This window comes from Staurois parvus, unplaced genomic scaffold (assembly GCF_062004578.1).
Source record: "Staurois parvus isolate SC_StPar_1 unplaced genomic scaffold, SC_StPar_1.0 ptg001095l, whole genome shotgun sequence".
NCBI classification, from domain to species: domain Eukaryota; kingdom Metazoa; phylum Chordata; class Amphibia; order Anura; family Ranidae; genus Staurois; species Staurois parvus.
Window position 1 is genome coordinate 1,721,103 of NW_028318891.1, and position 19,535 is coordinate 1,740,637.

Sequence of the window (19,535 nt, forward strand, 5' to 3'; positions counted from 1 at the left end):
CTTGACCCACCCCAACACATGCCACGTACAGTGCAGACACACGCTGGTACAGAGGATGCTGGGATAGAAGACTGTCCTTGACCCACCCCAACACACGCCACGTACAGTGCAGACTCACACACAGGTATAGAGGATTCTGGGATAGAAGACGGTCCTTGACCCACCCCAACACATGCCACGTACAGTGCAGACACACACACTGGTACAGAGGATGCTGCAATAGAAGACTGTCCTTGACCCACCCCAACACATGCCACGTACAGTGCAGACACACACACTGGTACAGAGGATGCTGGGATAGAAGACTGTCCTTGACCTACCCCAACACATGCCACGTACAGTGCAGATACACACACAGGTACAGAGGATGCTGGGATAGAAGACTGTCCTTGACCTACCCCAACACATGCCACGTACAGTGCAGACACACACACTGGTACAGAGGATGCTGGGATAGAAGATGGTCCTTGACCCACCCCAACACATGCCACGTACAGTGCAGACACACACACTGGTACAGAGGATGCTGGGATAGAAGATGGTCCTTGACCCACCCCAACACATGCCACGTACAGTGCAGACACACACACTGGTACAGAGGATGCTGCAATAGAAGACTGTCCTTGACCCACCCCAACACATGCCACGTACAGTGCAGACACACACGCTGGTACAGAGGATGCTGGGATAGAAGAATAATTCTCACTCACCCCAGCACACACCAGTTACAGTATGGATGAACACAGGTACAGAGGATCCTGAGATAGAAGACTATCCTTGACTCACCCCACAAAATGCCACGTACAGTACAGACCCAGACAGGTAAAGAGGATTCTGGGATAGCGAGGTGTTGGTCTGTAGGAAGCAGAAGTCAGGTCAGGTCACATAACACCATGACTATTCCCCTCCCCTAGGCCAGCACTGACCTTCACTGAGAGATTCCTGTTATTCACTGTGAATCCAGCACTGTATGCCTGAAAGAAAAGCTACAACACGCAGTACATGTTACATGCATGTAAGTATCTTTGGTGCTCCGGGACAGCTTAAAGAATCATCTTACCTGAGAGAAGAATGCAGACATCGTGCCTTGGTGAGCCATTAATGTGGTGGCCGCCTGTAAAGACACAGAGGGAGCTGTACAAAATGCACCTACCCAGCCTGGCAATAAACAGGACAATCCACATGTCTACATATGTGTCAGACAAACAAACAAACATGGGTGCTTACCAGTGTCCCCCCCCCCCATTAACAGGTACACTGAAACAACAAGAAAAGATTTCATGTGAACATCTACACACAAGGACCAAAAGATGGTCTACAAGGCCTCATTCACACGGGGGTACTTAGGTGTACACCTGTGTGAAGGCCTATGTTTTCCAGCACGGGATGCACAGGCGTTTTGTTCATCTACTTGCAGGCAGTCCCATTCACACCAGCTGGGATAGAGTGGCTGCAAAGGCACAGCCACCGCTCCTAATTGTGTGGGTGCAGGTGCATGTTCCTGAACACAGACAGTGTGAGCTTGGGTACGCACACCCACATGGATGTCAATTGGGAGCAGCAGCTGTGCCTGTGCAACTGTTGCATCCCTACTGACGTGAATGAGACTGCCTGCACACAGATTCATGGATCACTAGTGCATCCTGGGCCGGCAAACATGGCCCTTCACACAGTGGTCCTTAAATACGCCAGTGTGAACGAGGCCTAAGCTGCTAAATTATATTTTGTGGGGGGGAAGACTCACCGACATCTGTCACAGTACAGAGCAGAGAAATGTACAGAGCACAATTCACAGCAGAGATGGGTAGAGAGCATGGTGCACGTATGATGGACATACACAGCATCATACATGGTAGAGGGTCATACACAGCACAGTACATGGTAGATGGATGTACACAGCACAGTACATGGTAGATGGATGTACACAGCACAGTACACGGTAGATGGATGTACACAGCACAGGACATGGTAGATGGATGTACACAGCACAGGACATGGTAGATGGATGTACACAGCACAGTACACGGTAGATGGATGTACACAGCACAGTACACGGTAGATGGATGTACACAGCACAGTACATGGTAAAGGACAAGGTGGAGGGATGTACTATACAAAGTACACTGTAGAGCAATGGTAGGCAATCTTTTGAGCAGTGTGCTGAAAAATGTTTCAAAGAAATTCAGAGTGCCGGTTTAATAAAATGGCAACTTCACCCTCTTAATCCCAAAAAGGAATTTTTATAAAGTAAATGCTGTAAACTACTTGAGTAATAGTGAGAAATGAACATCCTGCACTTTCACGCCTCAGATCAGCCCCAATTCCTGCACTTCCAGTCCTCAGATCAGCCCCAACTCATGTACCTTCACACCTCAGATCACTATACCTCCCTGCACATCTGCCCCACCACTGTACCTCCCTGCACATCTGCCCCACCACTGTATCTCCCTGCACATCTGCCCCACCACTGTACCTCCCTGCACATCTGCCCCACCACTGTATCTCCCTGCACATCTGCCCCACCACTGTATCTCCCTGCACATCTGCCCCACCACTGTATCTCCCTGCACATCTGCCCCACCACTGTACCTCCCTGCACATCTGCCCCACCACTGTACCTCCCTGCACATCTGCCCCACCACTATACCTCCCTGCACATCTGCCCCACCACTGTACCTCCCTGCACATCCGCCCCACCACTGTACCTCCCTGCACATCTGCCCCACCACTGTACCGCCCTGCACATCTGCCCCACCACTGTACCGCCCTGCACATCTGCCCCACTACTGTACCTCCCTGCACATCTGCCCCACCACTATACCTCCCTGCACATCTGCCCCACTACTGTACTCCCTTGTAATCTGTCCCAACACTACTCATCTGCCCCACCGCTGTACCTTCCTGCTCATCTGCCATACCCCTGTATCCTCTTCTCATCTGTGATATGCGCAATATGCAGAGCGGTGCAGGGAAGCAGAGATGAGACATAGCTACTTGTCCTGGCACACTCATCTCCACTGATCTGCCTCTCGCATCCAGCCCAGGTGTTTGTATGTGATGTCACATACAAGTATCTGGAATGGAAGCACAGCAATGAGCTCTGGTCAGGGGCATTTTCTGAAAGCAGTGGTCCTGTGTGCAAGATCCTAGGTTGGGCCCTCCAGGCTGAGAAGAACGAATACTGGCTGTGGCTTAAAGGGACACAGAGTGCAGGGGTTAAGTAGTAAGGGACACAAAGGTTCAGAAGTAAGGGAGAGTCCAAGGGTTGGGAGTAGGTGGTGCAGAGGTCGGTAGTAGCAGATGACGCAGAGCTGATGGGTCAGTAGTAAGTGACACATACACAATTATATGTGGCACACGTGCCGGAGGTTGCCTACCCCTGCTGTAGAGGGACATAGACAGCACTGTACACGGTACCCTGTACATGGTAGAGCTTCCAGTTGAATGCATATGTACCTCAGCAACCCACCTAGTACTGGATGACCATTCTTGGTGTTCATTCTAATATGAATTGAAATTCTATAAATCAGTCACTTACCAGCCGGTCTGAAGACGAAGGGGATGGTACTGCCAGCGTCAGGGTGCACAGACACCTTCACATCAGGAGAGAAATGACAATTTGGTAGATTTAGAAGACAAATGTTACAAAAAGTACATTCAGGCAGAAGTCACATGGGAAGTCTTTCCTATGCCTGGATCATTTGGGGAGGGGTCCTATGTCTGGATCATCAATTAATTTCATAAATCAAAATAATTGGGTAGGGGGTCTGGAGGCCTTTCCTACATCTGAATTATTTAGGGAGTGGGGGGTTTTCTATGTCTGGAGCATTCAGGTAGGGGGGAGATTTCTATGTCTGGAGCATTCAGGTAGGGGGGAGATTTCTATGTCTGGATCATTGAGCCTACAATGAATGGGGTGGGGGGGGCTAGGATGGGGCCTTAGACAGGTCTGCTGAGGAAGGAAGGGGGTTTACCTGCTCACATCACTTTTCTTGCTAAGGTTGTTCTAGATGGATTTTACCTGCCCTGAACTCTGCATGACAGGGGCAATAGGAGACTCACACAACTCTCATCACAGGTACAGAGATACCATCAGTGTCTCACCTGGACCAACCTCCGGGCCTCCGCTACCTGCACAGAGAATATACAGAGTCACCTTCCAAGCACACACCCTGCACTGGCTCATTCTCAGTATCTGTCCTAATCTGTATGTATGGACTCTGCACAGTCCCACTTCTCCTGTCCTGGATGCCGGGTGTAATTCTCGGTATCCGTCCTTATTCTGTATGTATGGACTCTGCACAGTCCCACTTCTCCTGCCCTGTATGCCGGGTGTAATTCTCAGTATCTGTAATTATTCTGCATGCATGGACTCTGCACAGTCCCACTTCTCCTGTCCTGGATGCCGGGTGTAATTCTCGGTATCTGTCCTTATTCTGTATGTATGGACTCTGCACAGTCCCACTTCTCCTGTCCTGGATCCCGGGTGTAATTCTCGGTATCTGTCTTTATTCTGTATGTATGGACTCTGCACAGTCCCACTTCTCCTGTCCTGTATCCAGGGTGTAATTCTCGGTATCTGTCCTTATTCTGTATGTATGGACTCTGCACAGTCCCACTTCTCCTGTCCTGGATCCCGGGTATAATTCCCGGTATCTGTCCTTATTCTGTATATATGGACTCTGCACAGACACACTTCTCCTGTCCTGGATCCCGGGTATAATTCCCGGTATCTGTCCTTATTCTGTATATATGGACTCTGCACAGTCCCACTTGTGCTGTCCTGAATGCCGGGTGTAATTCTCAGTATCTGCCTGTACTCTGTATGTATGGACTCTGCACAGTCCCACTTCTCCTGTCCTGTATGCCGGGTGTCATTCTCGGTATCCGTCCTTATTCTGTATGTATGGACTCTGCACAGTCCCACTTCTCCTGTCCTGTATGCCGGGTGTCATTCTCGGTATCTGTCCTTATTCTGTATGTATGGACTCTGCACAGTCCCACTTCTCCTGTCCTGGATCCCGGGTGTAATTCTCAGTATCTGTCTTTATTCTGTATGTATGGACTCTGCACAGTCCCACTTCTCCTGTCCTGTATCCAGGGTGTAATTCTCGGTATCTGTCCTTATTCTGTATGTATGGACTCTGCACAGTCCCACTTCTCCTGTCCTGTATCCAGGGTGTAATTCTCGGTATCTGTCCTTATTCTGTATGTATGGACTCTGCACAGTCCCACTTCTCCTGTCCTGGATCCCGGGTGTAATTCTCGGTATCTGTCCTTATTCTGTATGTATGGACTCTGCACAGTCCCACTTGTGCTGTCCTGAATGCCGGGTGTAATTCTCAGTATCTGCCTGTACTCTGTATGTATGGACTCTGCTCAGTCCCACTTCTTCTACTTGTCATTTGTGATTACTATTGTACAGACTCATGTGATGGGCAGATTGTTCTCTCTGGGTTACAGCAATGTGCAGCACTCATACTCGTTCAGTAGTGTTGGTACCTTTTCATTGCTGTTCTCTCCATGTGACTCCAGAAGTTCTTTCTGCTTTTTTATTTCCGACTGTGACAACACAGAATGGGAGGTGAGGGCAGATCAGTCAGTCTGGCTCTGTGGAAAACAAATACAATGGTGGAGCCTTCTGTAGGTATTGTACTGTAATCCCTATAGAGCCGGTTCACCTACATGTGGCTTGGATACAACATCCAACTGGCATGACATGTGAATTAACATTGCTTTCTATTGTGCCTGTTCACATGTACGTGGTGTAACCAGAGTGTGGATTCAGTACGAAGTGGATTGAAGCTAGTTGTTCACAAGTTCAGGTGAAGTTTAGACCAGGTTCAGGTCAGGATTTTATCCAGTTTACAAGTGATGAGATATGCAATTCAGAAGCGTTCCTATAGAAGTCAAGGAGCCTGAATTCGCACCTGAGCCGGACTGCACTGCTCAGAAAATTGACAGTATTGTAAACAATGATACCACGGGTTCTCCCCTACACATGAACAGGGTGGAGCAAGGGCGGACTGACAACTCATGGGGCCCCCGGGCAATAGGGGATCATGGGGCATCTGTGTCCTTGCCCAAACTCAAAAAAGCCTATGAAAAAGGTATCAGGGGCATCTCATTGGGCCCCTTTTTGACCCCGGGCCCTCGGGCAGTGCCCACGTTTCCAAACGGTCAGTCTGCCCCTGGGGTGGAGTCATAACAGACAGGGAGCTCCTCCCCATTGTACTATCACAGCGTTCTGACATACACAGAGTGCAGTTCTAGCAGTTAGGTTGCTCCCATCTCCCCTTTATACTAATAAAACATTCCGACATTCACATCCGAGACAAGGCGGAGTTACAACAGTCAGGGAAGCTGTGCACACTTACATCTGATGACAGCAACCAGGAGAGATCCAAGGCATCATACCAGAAGAAATATCTCTGCAGGAAAGACTGACAACATACAATAATTATTCTTCCCCGATATAGTTGTCTGCACAGACTTTAGTGATGGTCACATGATTCATGAATACAAACATCACCCGCTACATTCACACACATTCTATCATGAATATTTCTGTAACAAAACCCTTAAGCATATTTATTTTTTGGCTAGTGAGAAAAACTATAATTAAATAAGTACTTGTCAATGTGGAAAGAGTCCAGGAGCAGTGCAGGAAGACTGAAGGAGCAGTGCAGGAAGACTGAAGGAGCAGTGCAGGAAGAGTACAGGAGAAGTGCAGGAAGAGTACAGGCGCAGTGCAGGAAGAGTGCAAGAGCAGCGCAGGAAGATTGAAGGAGCAGTGCAGGAAGACTGAATCAGCAGTGCAGGAAGAGTGCAAGAGCAGTACAGGAAGACTGAAGGAGCAGTGCAGGAAGAGTGCAAGAGCAGTGCAGGAAGAGTACAGGAGCAGTACAGGAAGAGCACAAGAGCAGTGCAGGAAGACTGAAGGAGCAGTGCAGGAAGAGCACAAAAGCAGTGCAGGAATACTGAAGGAGCAGTGCGGGAAGACTGAAGGAGCAGTGCAGGAAAACTGAAGGAGCAGTGCAGGAAGACTGAAGGAGTACAAGAGCAGTGCAGGAAGAGTGCAGGAGCAGTACAGGAAGAGCACAAGAGCAGTGCAGGAAGACTGAAGGAGCAGTGCAGGAAGAGTACAAGAGCAGTGCAGGAAGAGTACAAGAGCAGTGCAGGAAGAGTACAAGAGCAGTGCAGGAAGAGCACAAGAGCAGTGCAGGAAGACTGAAGGAGCAGTGCAGGAAGACTGAAGGAGCAGTGCAGGAAGAGTACAAGAGCAGTGCGGGAAGACTGAAGGAGCAGTGTAGGAAGAGCACAAAAGCAGTGCAAGAAGACTGAAGGAGCAGTGCAGGAAGAGTACAAGAGCACTGCAGGAAGACTGAAGGAGCAGTGCAGGAAGAGTAAAAGAGCAGTGCAGGAAGATTGAAGGAGCAGTGCAGGAAGTGCACAAGAGCAGTGCAGGAAGACTGAAGGAGCAGTGCAGGTAGAGTGCAGGAGCAGTACAGGAAGAGTGCAGGAGCAGTACAGGAAGAGTACAGAAGCAGTGCAGGAAGAGTACAGGAGCAGTGCAGGAAGACTGCGGAAAAAGTGCAGGAAGACTTAAGGAGCAGTGTAGGAATAGTACAGGAGAAGTACAGGAAGAGTACAGAAGCAGTGCAGGAAGAATGCAGGAGCAGTGAAGGAAGAGTGCAGGAGCAGTGAAGGAAGAGTGCAGGAGCAGTGCAGGAAGAGTGCAGGAGCAGTGCAGGAAGACTGCAGAAAAAGTGCAGGAAGACTTAAGGAGCAGTGTAGGAAGAGTACAGGAGAAGTACAGGAAGAGTACAGAAGCAGTGCAGGAAGAGTGCAGGAGCAGTGAAGGAAGAGTGCAGGAGCAGTGAAGGAAGAGTGCAGGAGCAGTGCAGGAAGAGTACAGGAGAAGTGCAGGAAGAGTATAAGAGCAGTGCAAGAAGATTGCAGAAAAAGTGCAGGAAGTGTACAGGAGCAATGCAGGATGAGTGTAGATTCAGTGCAGGAAAGGTATGTGCAGGAGCAGTACACGAAGGGTACAGGAGTAGTGCAAGAACAGTGTAAAAGCAGTGTAGGAAGAGTGCAGGAGCAATGCAAGAAGAGTGGCGAAGCAATGCAGGAACGGTATAGGAACAATGCAGGAACAGTCTACAAGAGCAATGCAGGAAGAGTGCAGCAGTGCAAATAATAGATCACATCGATGTCTCACTCCATGAGCACTAGGTTCACACTTATGCTTTAATGTGCACAAAATTGCGCATGCTCCCACCATGCACAAAATCAAGCAGCCCTTTTACAAATGTGTGCCGGTCCCATTAACAATTATTGGTACCCCCATGCACCTTGCTAACATGCAAAGTACCATGTGTTTTGGTGCAGTACGGTTTTAAAAAAGGTTCATGCACTTCTGGTGTGCATGCTTCATGCATAGGGCAGCCCATTGAAATGAATGGGCTGTCCTAAACATGCCACACAAAATGCGCATGCTTTTTGCACTTTCATAGGTATGAATGGAGCCTTAGTGTTTGCTGCAATTTCTGCAGTCTGGAGGGTTTTTTTTGTTTTTTGTTTTTTAGGGGGAGGTGGGTGGTGTAATGGAGAGGGTGTAGGTATAATTGGGGTGTGTACAATGTGGGTGTGTACAATGTGGGTGTGTATAATGTAGGTTAATACAATAACAGTGACTTTCGAGGTGCCACGATAAGAGTGCACATAATTCTTAAAATCCATCATTTTGTTGCAGTTAATATAAATATATGCATAGTGTGATCCAATACCGAGATAAAAACGCCATACAACTCCTGGCTCACATCTCACATTATCACCATATTGAAAATCAGAAATATCACCTGCTCTTGTGGTATTACAATTATAATTATGTTACATCATATTAAAGGCCAACTCCAGGTGCAAAATAAAACCCTATGCAGTGGGGACTCCCGCGCTGCAAGGGTTAAAGGCTTATTAAAGTAGAAGTATGGCCAAAGCTCTTTTGGTGCTAATTCTATAGCTCACAGGAGTGCACTTCGTTCTGCACTCCTGTGAGCTGTTTTCAGCTGACAGCGGGTTAAAGCCCACTGTCGGCTGTTGTCATTCATCCGGTCCAGGCTTTGGAAAGATCCCGACTGTAAAGTTGGGATCCACCCAAATTACTTACTGGCAGCTGGCTCACTACTGACAGCCTGAGCCAGCCACTCCCGCCCCTCCTGTGAGCACTGGTGAGTGGAAGTCACCAACTCTCTGCTCTCAGAGACTGAGAACTGAGCGATCAGTGGTCTTGTTTCACTCAGTTCTCAGTCTCAGAGGCAGTGTGGAACAGATGCACTATTGGACTGATGCTGCATCCACTTAGGCGAGTATAACTGTTTTTTTTTTTACAGCCCGAACTTCCCTTTCTCTAAACTGCCAACAAAAGAAAATTGGGCCCCCTGCAGGTTTAACCCATAATGTGCTAGTATGCACTGCATACCAGCACAATATGACACAATTACCTGCACACAGAGCCCTCCAGCACAGCGCTGACACGGCTCCCTGGCATTTCCATCTTCACCTGGTCTTCCTTTTGGGTTTGCATGCTCCGGCTATATGAATGGCTGGGACTGAGATGACGTCACTCCCTCCCATGCATGCACGCAGGAGTCCCACCCCTGGCAGGGAGCTCTGAAGGGACAGCATGGGTATGCCGTCCCTTCAGAGAGCATGTGCCAGTGACATCACCAGCTGCATCCCATGTGAATATCTACTAAATGGTGCAAGTTTAGGATATATTCTCTGTACATAAACACAAGCTTTATTATAGGCTCTACACTTACGCATGTATTTGCAATTTTTTTTATATATTTATAACCGATATAGGGTCTGAGATTATAAATCCCATTTCAGTCTTTGCAGATGACACCAAGCTGTGCAGTGGAATAACGTCCTTACAGGATGTCTCCAATTTACAAACCGACCTCAATGCTCTGTGTAATTGGGCAACTATGTGGCAAATGAGGTTTAATGTTGATAAATGTAAGGTTCTGCACTTGGGGGCCAAGAATATGCATGCATCATACATACTAGGGGGGGGTATAACTGGGGGGTCAATGGTGGAGAAGGATCTGGGGGTTCTGGTAGATCACAAGCTCAATAATGGCAGCAATGCCAAGCTGCAGTTTCTAAAGTGAGCAAAATCCTCTCTTGTATTAGGAGAGGTATAGACTCCAGAGAGAGATATCATTACCCCCGGTACAAATCATTAGTAATACCTCATCCGGAATATGCAGTTCAGTTTTAGGCACCAATTCACAAAAAGAACATTGGGGAACTGGAGAAAGTACAGAGAAGGTCAACCAAACTGATAAGAGGCATGGAGGAGCTCAGCTATGAGGAAAGATTAGAGGAACTGAATTTATTCTCTCTTGAGAAGAGGAGATTAAGGGGGATATGATCTCCATGTATAATACATAAGGGGGATATGATCTCCATGTATAATACATAAGGGGGGATATGATCTCCATGTATAATACATAAGGGGGGATATGATCTCCATGTATAATACATAAGGGGGGATATGATCTCCGTGTATAATACATAAGGGGGGATATGATCTCCGTGTATAATACATAAGGGGGATATGATCACCATGTATAACACATAAGGGGGGATATGATCTCCATGTATAATACATAAGGGGGGATATGATCTCCATGTATAATACATAAGGGGGATATGATCACCATGTATAATACATAAGGGGGGATATGATCTCCATGTATAATACATAAGGGGGGATATGATCACCATGTATAATACATAAGGGGATATGATCACCATGTATAATACATAAGGGGGGATATGATCTCCATGTATAATACATAAGGGGGGATATGATCACCATGTATAATACATAAGGGGGATATGATCTCCATGTATAATACATAAGGGGGATATGATCTCCATGTATAATACATAAGGGGGGATATGATCACCATGTAGAATACATAAGGGGGATATGATCTCCATGTATAATACATAAGGGGGGATATGATCTCCATGTATAATACATAAGGGGGGATATGATCTCCATGTATAATACATAAGGGGGGATATGATCTCCATGTATAATACATAAGGGGGATATGATCTCCATGTATAATACATAAGGGGGGATATGATCTCCATGTATAATACATAAGGGGGGATATGATCTCCATGTATAATACATAAGGGGGATATGATCTCCATGTATAATACATAGGGGGGATATGATCTCCATGTATAATACATAAGGGGGGATATGATCTCCATGTATAATACATAAGGGGGGATATGATCTCCATGTATAATACATAAGGGGGATATGATCTCCATGTATAATACATAAGGGGGGATATGATCTCCATGTATAATACATAAGGGGGGATATGATCTCCATCTATAATACATAAGGGGGGATATGATCTCCATGTATAATACATAAGGGGAATATGATCTCCATGTATAATACATAAGGGGGATGTGATCTCCATGTATAATACATAAGGGGGATATGATCTCCATGTATAATACATAAGGGGGGATATGATCTCCATGTATAATACATAAGGGGGGATATGATCACCATGTATAATACATAAGGGGGATATGATCTCCATGTATAATACATAAGGGGGATATGATCTCCATGTATAATACATAAGGGGGGATATGATCACCATGTAGAATACATAAGGGGGATATGATCTCCATGTATAATACATAAGGGGGATATGATCACCATGTATAATACATAAGGGGGGATATGATCACCATGTATAATACATAAGGGGGGATATGATCTCCATGTATAATACATAAGGGGGGATATGATCTCCATGTATAATACATAAGGGGGGATATGATCTCCATGTATAATACATAAGGGGGGATATGATCTCCATGTATAATACATAAGGGGGATATGATCTCCATGTATAATACATAAGGGGGGATATGATCTCCATGTATAATACATAAGGGGGGATATGATCTCCATGTATAATACATAAGGGGGATATGATCTCCATGTATAATACATAAGGGGGGATATGATCTCCATGTATAATACATAAGGGGGGATATGATCTCCATGTATAATACATAAGGGGGGATATGATCTCCATGTATAATACATAAGGGGGATATGATCTCCATGTATAATACATAAGGGGGGATATGATCTCCATGTATAATACATAAGGGGGGATGTGATCTCCATGTATAATACATAAGGGGGGATATGATCTCCATGTATAATACATAAGGGGGATGTGATCTCCGTGTATAATACATAAGGGGGATGTGATCTCCATGTATAATACATAAGGGGGATATGATCTCCGTGTATAATACATAAGGGGGGATATGATCTCCATGTATAATACATAAGGGGGGATATGATCTCCGTGTATAATACATAAGGGGGGGATATGATCACCATGTATAACACATAAGGGGGGATATGATCTCCATGTATAATACATAAGGGGGGATATGATCTCCATGTATAATACATAAGGGGGATATGATCACCATGTATAATACATAAGGGGGGATATGATCTCCATGTATAATACATAAGGGGGGATATGATCACCATGTATAATACATAAGGGGGATATGATCTCCATGTATAATACATAAGGGGGATATGATCTCCATGTATAATACATAAGGGGGGATATGATCACCATGTAGAATACATAAGGGGGATATGATCTCCATGTATAATACATAAGGGGGGATATGATCACCATGTAGAATACATAAGGGGGATATGATCTCCATGTATAATACATAAGGGGGGATATGATCTCCATGTATAATACATAAGGGGGGATATGATCTCCATGTATAATACATAAGGGGGGATATGATCTCCATGTATAATACATAAGGGGGATATGATCTCCATGTATAATACATAAGGGGGGATATGATCTCCATGTATAATACATAAGGGGGGATATGATCTCCATGTATAATACATAAGGGGGATATGATCTCCATGTATAATACATAAGGGGGGATATGATCTCCATGTATAATACATAAGGGGGGATATGATCTCCATGTATAATACATAAGGGGGATATGATCTCCATGTATAATACATAAGGGGGGATATGATCTCCATGTATAATACATAAGGGGGGATATGATCTCCATGTATAATACATAAGGGGGGATATGATCTCCATGTATAATACATAAGGGGGGATATGATCTCCATGTATAATACATAAGGGGGGATATGATCTCCATGTATAATACATAAGGGGGGATATGATCTCCATGTATAATACATAAGGGGGGATATGATCTCCATGTATAATACATAAGGGGGGATATGATCTCCATGTATAATACATAAGGGGGATATGATCTCCGTGTATAATACATAAGGGGGGATATGATCTCCATGTATAATACATAAGGGGGGATATGATCTCCGTGTATAATACATAAGGGGGGGATATGATCACCATGTATAACACATAAGGGGGGATATGATCTCCATGTATAATACATAAGGGGGGATATGATCTCCATGTATAATACATAAGGGGGATATGATCACCATGTATAATACATAAGGGGGGATATGATCTCCATGTATAATACATAAGGGGGGATATGATCACCATGTATAATACATAAGGGGGATATGATCTCCATGTATAATACATAAGGGGGATATGATCTCCATGTATAATACATAAGGGGGGATATGATCACCATGTAGAATACATAAGGGGGATATGATCTCCATGTATAATACATAAGGGGGGATATGATCACCATGTAGAATACATAAGGGGGATATGATCTCCATGTATAATACATAAGGGGGGATATGATCTCCATGTATAATACATAAGGGGGGATATGATCTCCATGTATAATACATAAGGGGGGATATGATCTCCATGTATAATACATAAGGGGGATATGATCTCCATGTATAATACATAAGGGGGGATATGATCTCCATGTATAATACATAAGGGGGGATATGATCTCCATGTATAATACATAAGGGGGATATGATCTCCATGTATAATACATAAGGGGGGATATGATCTCCATGTATAATACATAAGGGGGGATATGATCTCCATGTATAATACATAAGGGGGATATGATCTCCATGTATAATACATAAGGGGGGATATGATCTCCATGTATAATACATAAGGGGGGATATGATCTCCATGTATAATACATAAGGGGGGATATGATCTCCATGTATAATACATAAGGGGGGATATGATCTCCATGTATAATACATAAGGGGGGATATGATCTCCATGTATAATACATAAGGGGGGATATGATCTCCATGTATAATACATAAGGGGGGATATGATCTCCATGTATAATACATAAGGGGGGATATGATCTCCATGTATAATACATAAGGGGGATATGATCTCCATGTATAATACATAAGGGGGGATATGATCTCCATGTATAATACATAAGGGGGGATATGATCTCCATGTATAATTTTGCCTTCCTCTGGATCAACTGTGGGTGTAGGATTATAACTTTTTTTTTTTTTTATGCTTGAACTGGATGGACTTTTGTCTTTTTTCAGCCAGACTAACTATGTAACTATGTGCAAATGAAACCAGTTTTTAAAGTGAACTGTTAAATTCCGTATGTTGCAGGCTGGCTGTGAGTTGAGCTGGGAATTTCATTTTGTTGTTGTTTGATACGTTGCCCTTCCATGTGCTCCTTGTTGCGATGGACAGATTTGGGCAGTTGCCGTTAGTTTGTATCTCTGGAAAATTGATGAGGGGGTGCACTGGACACCTTTGCTGCCATTTTGCTATATGCTGGGTGTCCAGTGACCCCTATAGGGAGGGATGGGCTCCCTTCAGGCACACCTGCCCACAATCTATTATTATATATCTATTCCTACTATGGAGGCTCTTAAAATTTATAGCGTTAGGACTGCAGATAATACTGGGATGCTGTGAAGAGGTTCTGCAGCTTGCGCATGTATTTGCAAATAAACCGGTTTTTCACGTGAACTGTTAAGACAGGAACGTTCAGTTTGTTGCAGGCTGGGTGCTGATCTGAGCTGGAAATTGTTCTTTGTTGCCTTATTATAGGCTTACCTGTACGTAAAAATAAAAAGTGGACTTTACTTTCACTTTAAATCTAGGGGGATTCAGAAGAGGCACATCAGATATCTGACTCCCTGCGCCAGTAGAAGTCATCACGTACAGCGCAGGGCTATTAGTCCTGTATTGTATGTGGTGACGGCAGGAGTGTGACCATAGCCAGGAGCAGCTTACAGAGAAGATGGCAGCAGATTGGTTGCATGAACTGGGGGATACTTGGGGGATACTGCTAGAGTGGGAAGTTGGGTACCTTTTGAGCAGGGTGTGTATATACACCGTATTTTTCGCTCCATAAGACGCACCTGACCATAAGACGCACCTAGGTTTTAGAGGCAGAAAACAGGGGAAAAAAAATTCTGAACTAATGGACTGCAGACATAGTACAGGAGATGACCAGAGACTGCGGACACAGTACAGGAGATGACCAGAGACTGCGGGCACAGTACAGGAGATGACCAGAGACTGCGGACACAGTACAGGAGATGACCAGAGACTGCGGACACAGTACAGGAGATGACCAGAGACTGCGGACATAGTACAGATGACCAGAGACTGCGGACACAGTACAGGAGATGACCAGAGACTGCGGACATAGTACAGATGACCAGAGACTGCGGACACAGTACAGGGATGACCAGAGACTGCGGACATAGTACAGATGACCAGAGACTGCGGACATAGTACAGGGATGACCAGAGACTGCGGACACAGTACAGGAGATGACCAGAGACTGCGGACACAGTGCAGGAGATGACCAGAGACTGCGGACACAGTACAGGAGATGACCAGAGACTGCGGACACAGTACAGGAGATGACCAGAGACTGCGGACACAGTACAGGGATGACCAGAGACTGCGGACACAGTACAGGGATGACCAGAGACTGCGGACAGCACAGGAGATGACCAGAGACTGCGGACACAGTACAGGGATGACCAGAGACTGCGGACACAGTACAGGGATGACCAGAGACTGCGGACAGCACAGGGATGACCAGAGACTGTGGATAGTACAGGGATGACCAGAGACTGCGGACAGCACAGAGATGACCAGAGAGTGCGGACAGCACAGAGATGACCAGAGAGTGCGGACAGCACAGGGATGACCAGAGACTTTGGATAGTACAGGGGATGACTGCTGACCTTTGGGGAGGGAGGGGGAGCGGGTACCTGAATTTGACAGGTACCCGCTCCCACTTCCGCGGAGTTGTTCTTTCATCTTACCTGTTCCTCTATCCTGCCGCGCGCTGTCTTCCCGGCTTCTGTAATGGCGCTCGACATGCGCTTTGTGATTGGTCCGGCGGCTTCTGGGATGTGTCATGTGTCCCAGGTGCCGCCTTACCATTCACAAAAAGTACCGCTTCTTGCGCATGCGCACTTGACACCCGGCTGTCATGCCCAGTGCCCACACTACAGAAGCCGGGAAGACCGCGCCGCTGGATAGAGGAACAGGTAAGATGAAAGAACAACTCCGCGGAAGTGGGAGCGGGTACCTGTCAAATTCAGGTACCCGCTCCCCCCCCTCCCCAAAGGTCAGCAGTCATCTCTAAGGTCCCGCTGTAGAGCTAAGCGGCCGGCCCGGTATTCTGACACGGCGGCAGTGGAAATACTGGACCGGCCGCTCCATATGACACACTAACATTTTCCCCCCTTTTTTTGGGGGAAAAAAGTGCGTCTTATGGAGCGAAAAATACGGTATATAATATTGCCAAAAGTATTGGGATTCCTGCCTTTACACGCACATGAACTTTAATGACATCCCAGTCTTAGTCCGTAGGGTTCAATATTGAGTTGGCCCCGCCCTTTGCAGCTATAACAGCTTCAACTCTTCTGGGAAGGCCGTCCACAAGGTTTAGGAGTGTGTCTATGGGAATGTTTGACCATTCTTCCAGAAGGGCATTTGTGAGTTCAGGACAAGAAGGTCTGGCTCACAGTCTCCGCTCTAATTCATCCCAAAGGTGTTCTATCGGGTAGAGGTCAGGACTCTGTGCAGGTCAGTCAAGTTCCTCCACCCCAAACTGGCTCATCCATGTCTTTATGGACCTTGCTTTGTGCACTGGTGTGTAGTCATGTTGGAACAGGAAGGGGTCATCCCCAAACTGATCCCACAAAGTTGGGAGCATGAGATTGATCAAATTGTCTTGGTATGCTGATGCGTTAAGAGTTCCCTTCACTGGAACTAGGGGGCCAAGCCCAACTCCTGAAAAACAACCCCACACCATAATCCCCCCTCCTCCAAACTTTACACTTGGCACAATGCAGTCAGGCAAGTACCATTCTCCTGGCAACCGCCAAACCCAGACATGTCCATCGGATTGCCAGACACAGAAGCCATAATATTTCACAGAAGCCATGTCACTTCAGAGAACATGTCTCCACTGCTCTAGAGTCCAGTGGCGGCGTGCTTTAAAACCACTGCATCCGTTGCTTTGCATTGCACTTGGTGATGTAAGACTTGGATGCAGCTGCTCAGCCATGGAAACCCATTCCATGAAGCTCTCTATGCACTGTTGTTGTGCTAATCTGAAGGCCACATGGAATTTGGAGGTCTTTGGCTATTGACTCTGCAGACAGTTATTATTATTATTATTATACAGTATTTATAAAGCGCCAATAGTTCGCTCAGCGCTGTACATTATAAGTTGGTGACTTCTGTGCACTTCAGCATGTGCTGACCCTGCTTCGTGTGAGGGGTGTATATAATTGGGGGGGTGTATATAATGTGGGGTGTATATAGTTGGGGGGGGTGTATATAATGTGGGGTGTATATAGTTGGGTGGGGGTGTATATAATGTGGGGTGTGTATAGTTGGGTGGGGGTGTATATAATGTGGGGTGTGTATAGTTGGGTGGGGGTGTATATAATGTGGGGTGTATATAGTTGGGTGGGGGTGTAAATAATTTGGGGTGTGTATAGTTGGGTGGGGGTGTATATAATGTGGGGTGTATACAGTTGGGTGGGGGTGTATATAATGTGGGGTGTATACAGTTGGGTGGGGGTGTATATAATGTGGGGTGTATATAATGTAGGGTGTGTATAGTTGGGTGGGGGTGTATATAATGTGGGGTGTATATAATGTGGGGTGTATATAGTTGGGTGGGGTGTATATAATGTGGGGTGTATATAATGTAGGGTGTGTATAGTTGGGTGGGGTGTATATAATGTGGGGTGTATATAGTTGGGTGGGGTGTATATAATGTGGGGTGTATATAGTTTGGGTTTATAACTGGGGGATATCTAATGTGGGGTGTTTATACCTGAGGGGGTGTATGGACACATTGTATTACACAAGGGGGTGTGTATATTTGGGGGTGTATATTGAAGCATGTTGGAGCTCTGTGATTGGTGAGTATAAGCCCCTCCCCTTTAGAGATTGGAGGTCAATCTGATGAATTCGGGCGGGAGAAATGTCACGTGCAGCCCTGTGATTGGTGTAAGATCTCTCTGCGTCCCTTTGTTCCCCTCTTCATGTGTCTCCGCCCCCCTTCCGGTCACCATCGCTCCCTCCTCACCACTGTGACACGTCACTCACCGGAGAATTAGGGCTTTGCAGAGACATGCCGCTGTGTGCATTGCTCTCTGCTTCCCCCGGGAACAGTGCCAGAAGAGATCAGTTCCGGGCCGCCCATTGCAGACAGCTGAACACAGCAGACTTCCGGTCCAGTATGTGACTGATATGGAGGGGATGAAGGGAGGGGATGTAGCAGGACTGAGTGGAGCAGCTGTGTACAATAACCAGTCCGCTTAGGACTTCAGCTCGTCCAGTTACAGTAGAACTTTAGGTGAAAAAAGAAGCCTACTGTTTGTATTAAAGTCTCTTGTCGGCGTGTCCACCCTATACTTCACACCGCGCTCTGCATGCACACCGCACTATACAGATGGGAAAACAAACCTTGGACCGCAGTCCATTGACTTTATAAGCACACCAAGTATTTAAAAATTGATACAATTTGCATTGATGTACAGTTACAAATGAGTTAAAATTACTAGTGGTGCACCGAAATGAAAATTCTGGTGCCGAAACCGAAAATTCAAAATGCACTTAGCCGAAAACCGAAATGCACAGTTTTTAAAAATGAATATATATTGTTTGGAAAAAAATACACTGATTAAAAAAAACCTCAATATATAGACCCCAATTTTTTGTAAGATATGAAAGAGGATATTAAAGCGAGTAAATAGACATGTCACACTTTAAAATTGCGCACGCTCGTGGAATAGCGTGAAACTGCAGTACTTAATAATCTCCATGGGTGATGCTTTAAAACTTCTACAGGTTTGCAGTGTAAAGTTACAGAGGAGGTCTAGTGCGAAAATTATTGCTCTGATGTTTGTGGCGATACCTCACATGTGTGGTTTAGACACCATTTAC

At 45.8% G+C, this 19,535-nt stretch overlaps 1 protein-coding gene across 1 annotated transcript in view; it reads right to left on the reverse strand.

Annotated features, from left to right (window-relative positions):
- Positions 1-18,749, reverse strand: part of SFXN4 (sideroflexin 4) — a 31,885-nt gene extending 13,136 nt beyond the window's left edge. Inside the window, 10 exon segments of the mRNA XM_089658787.1 lie at positions 787-855; positions 927-986; positions 1,061-1,100; positions 1,102-1,114; positions 1,228-1,257; positions 3,539-3,593; positions 4,105-4,131; positions 5,503-5,562; positions 6,378-6,443; positions 18,696-18,749. Coding sequence (XP_089514913.1) covers positions 787-855; positions 927-986; positions 1,061-1,100; positions 1,102-1,114; positions 1,228-1,257; positions 3,539-3,593; positions 4,105-4,131; positions 5,503-5,562; positions 6,378-6,443; positions 18,696-18,722 — 447 coding nt within the window. The 5' untranslated portion in view covers positions 18,723-18,749.
- Between the last annotated feature and the right edge of the window lie 786 nt (positions 18,750-19,535).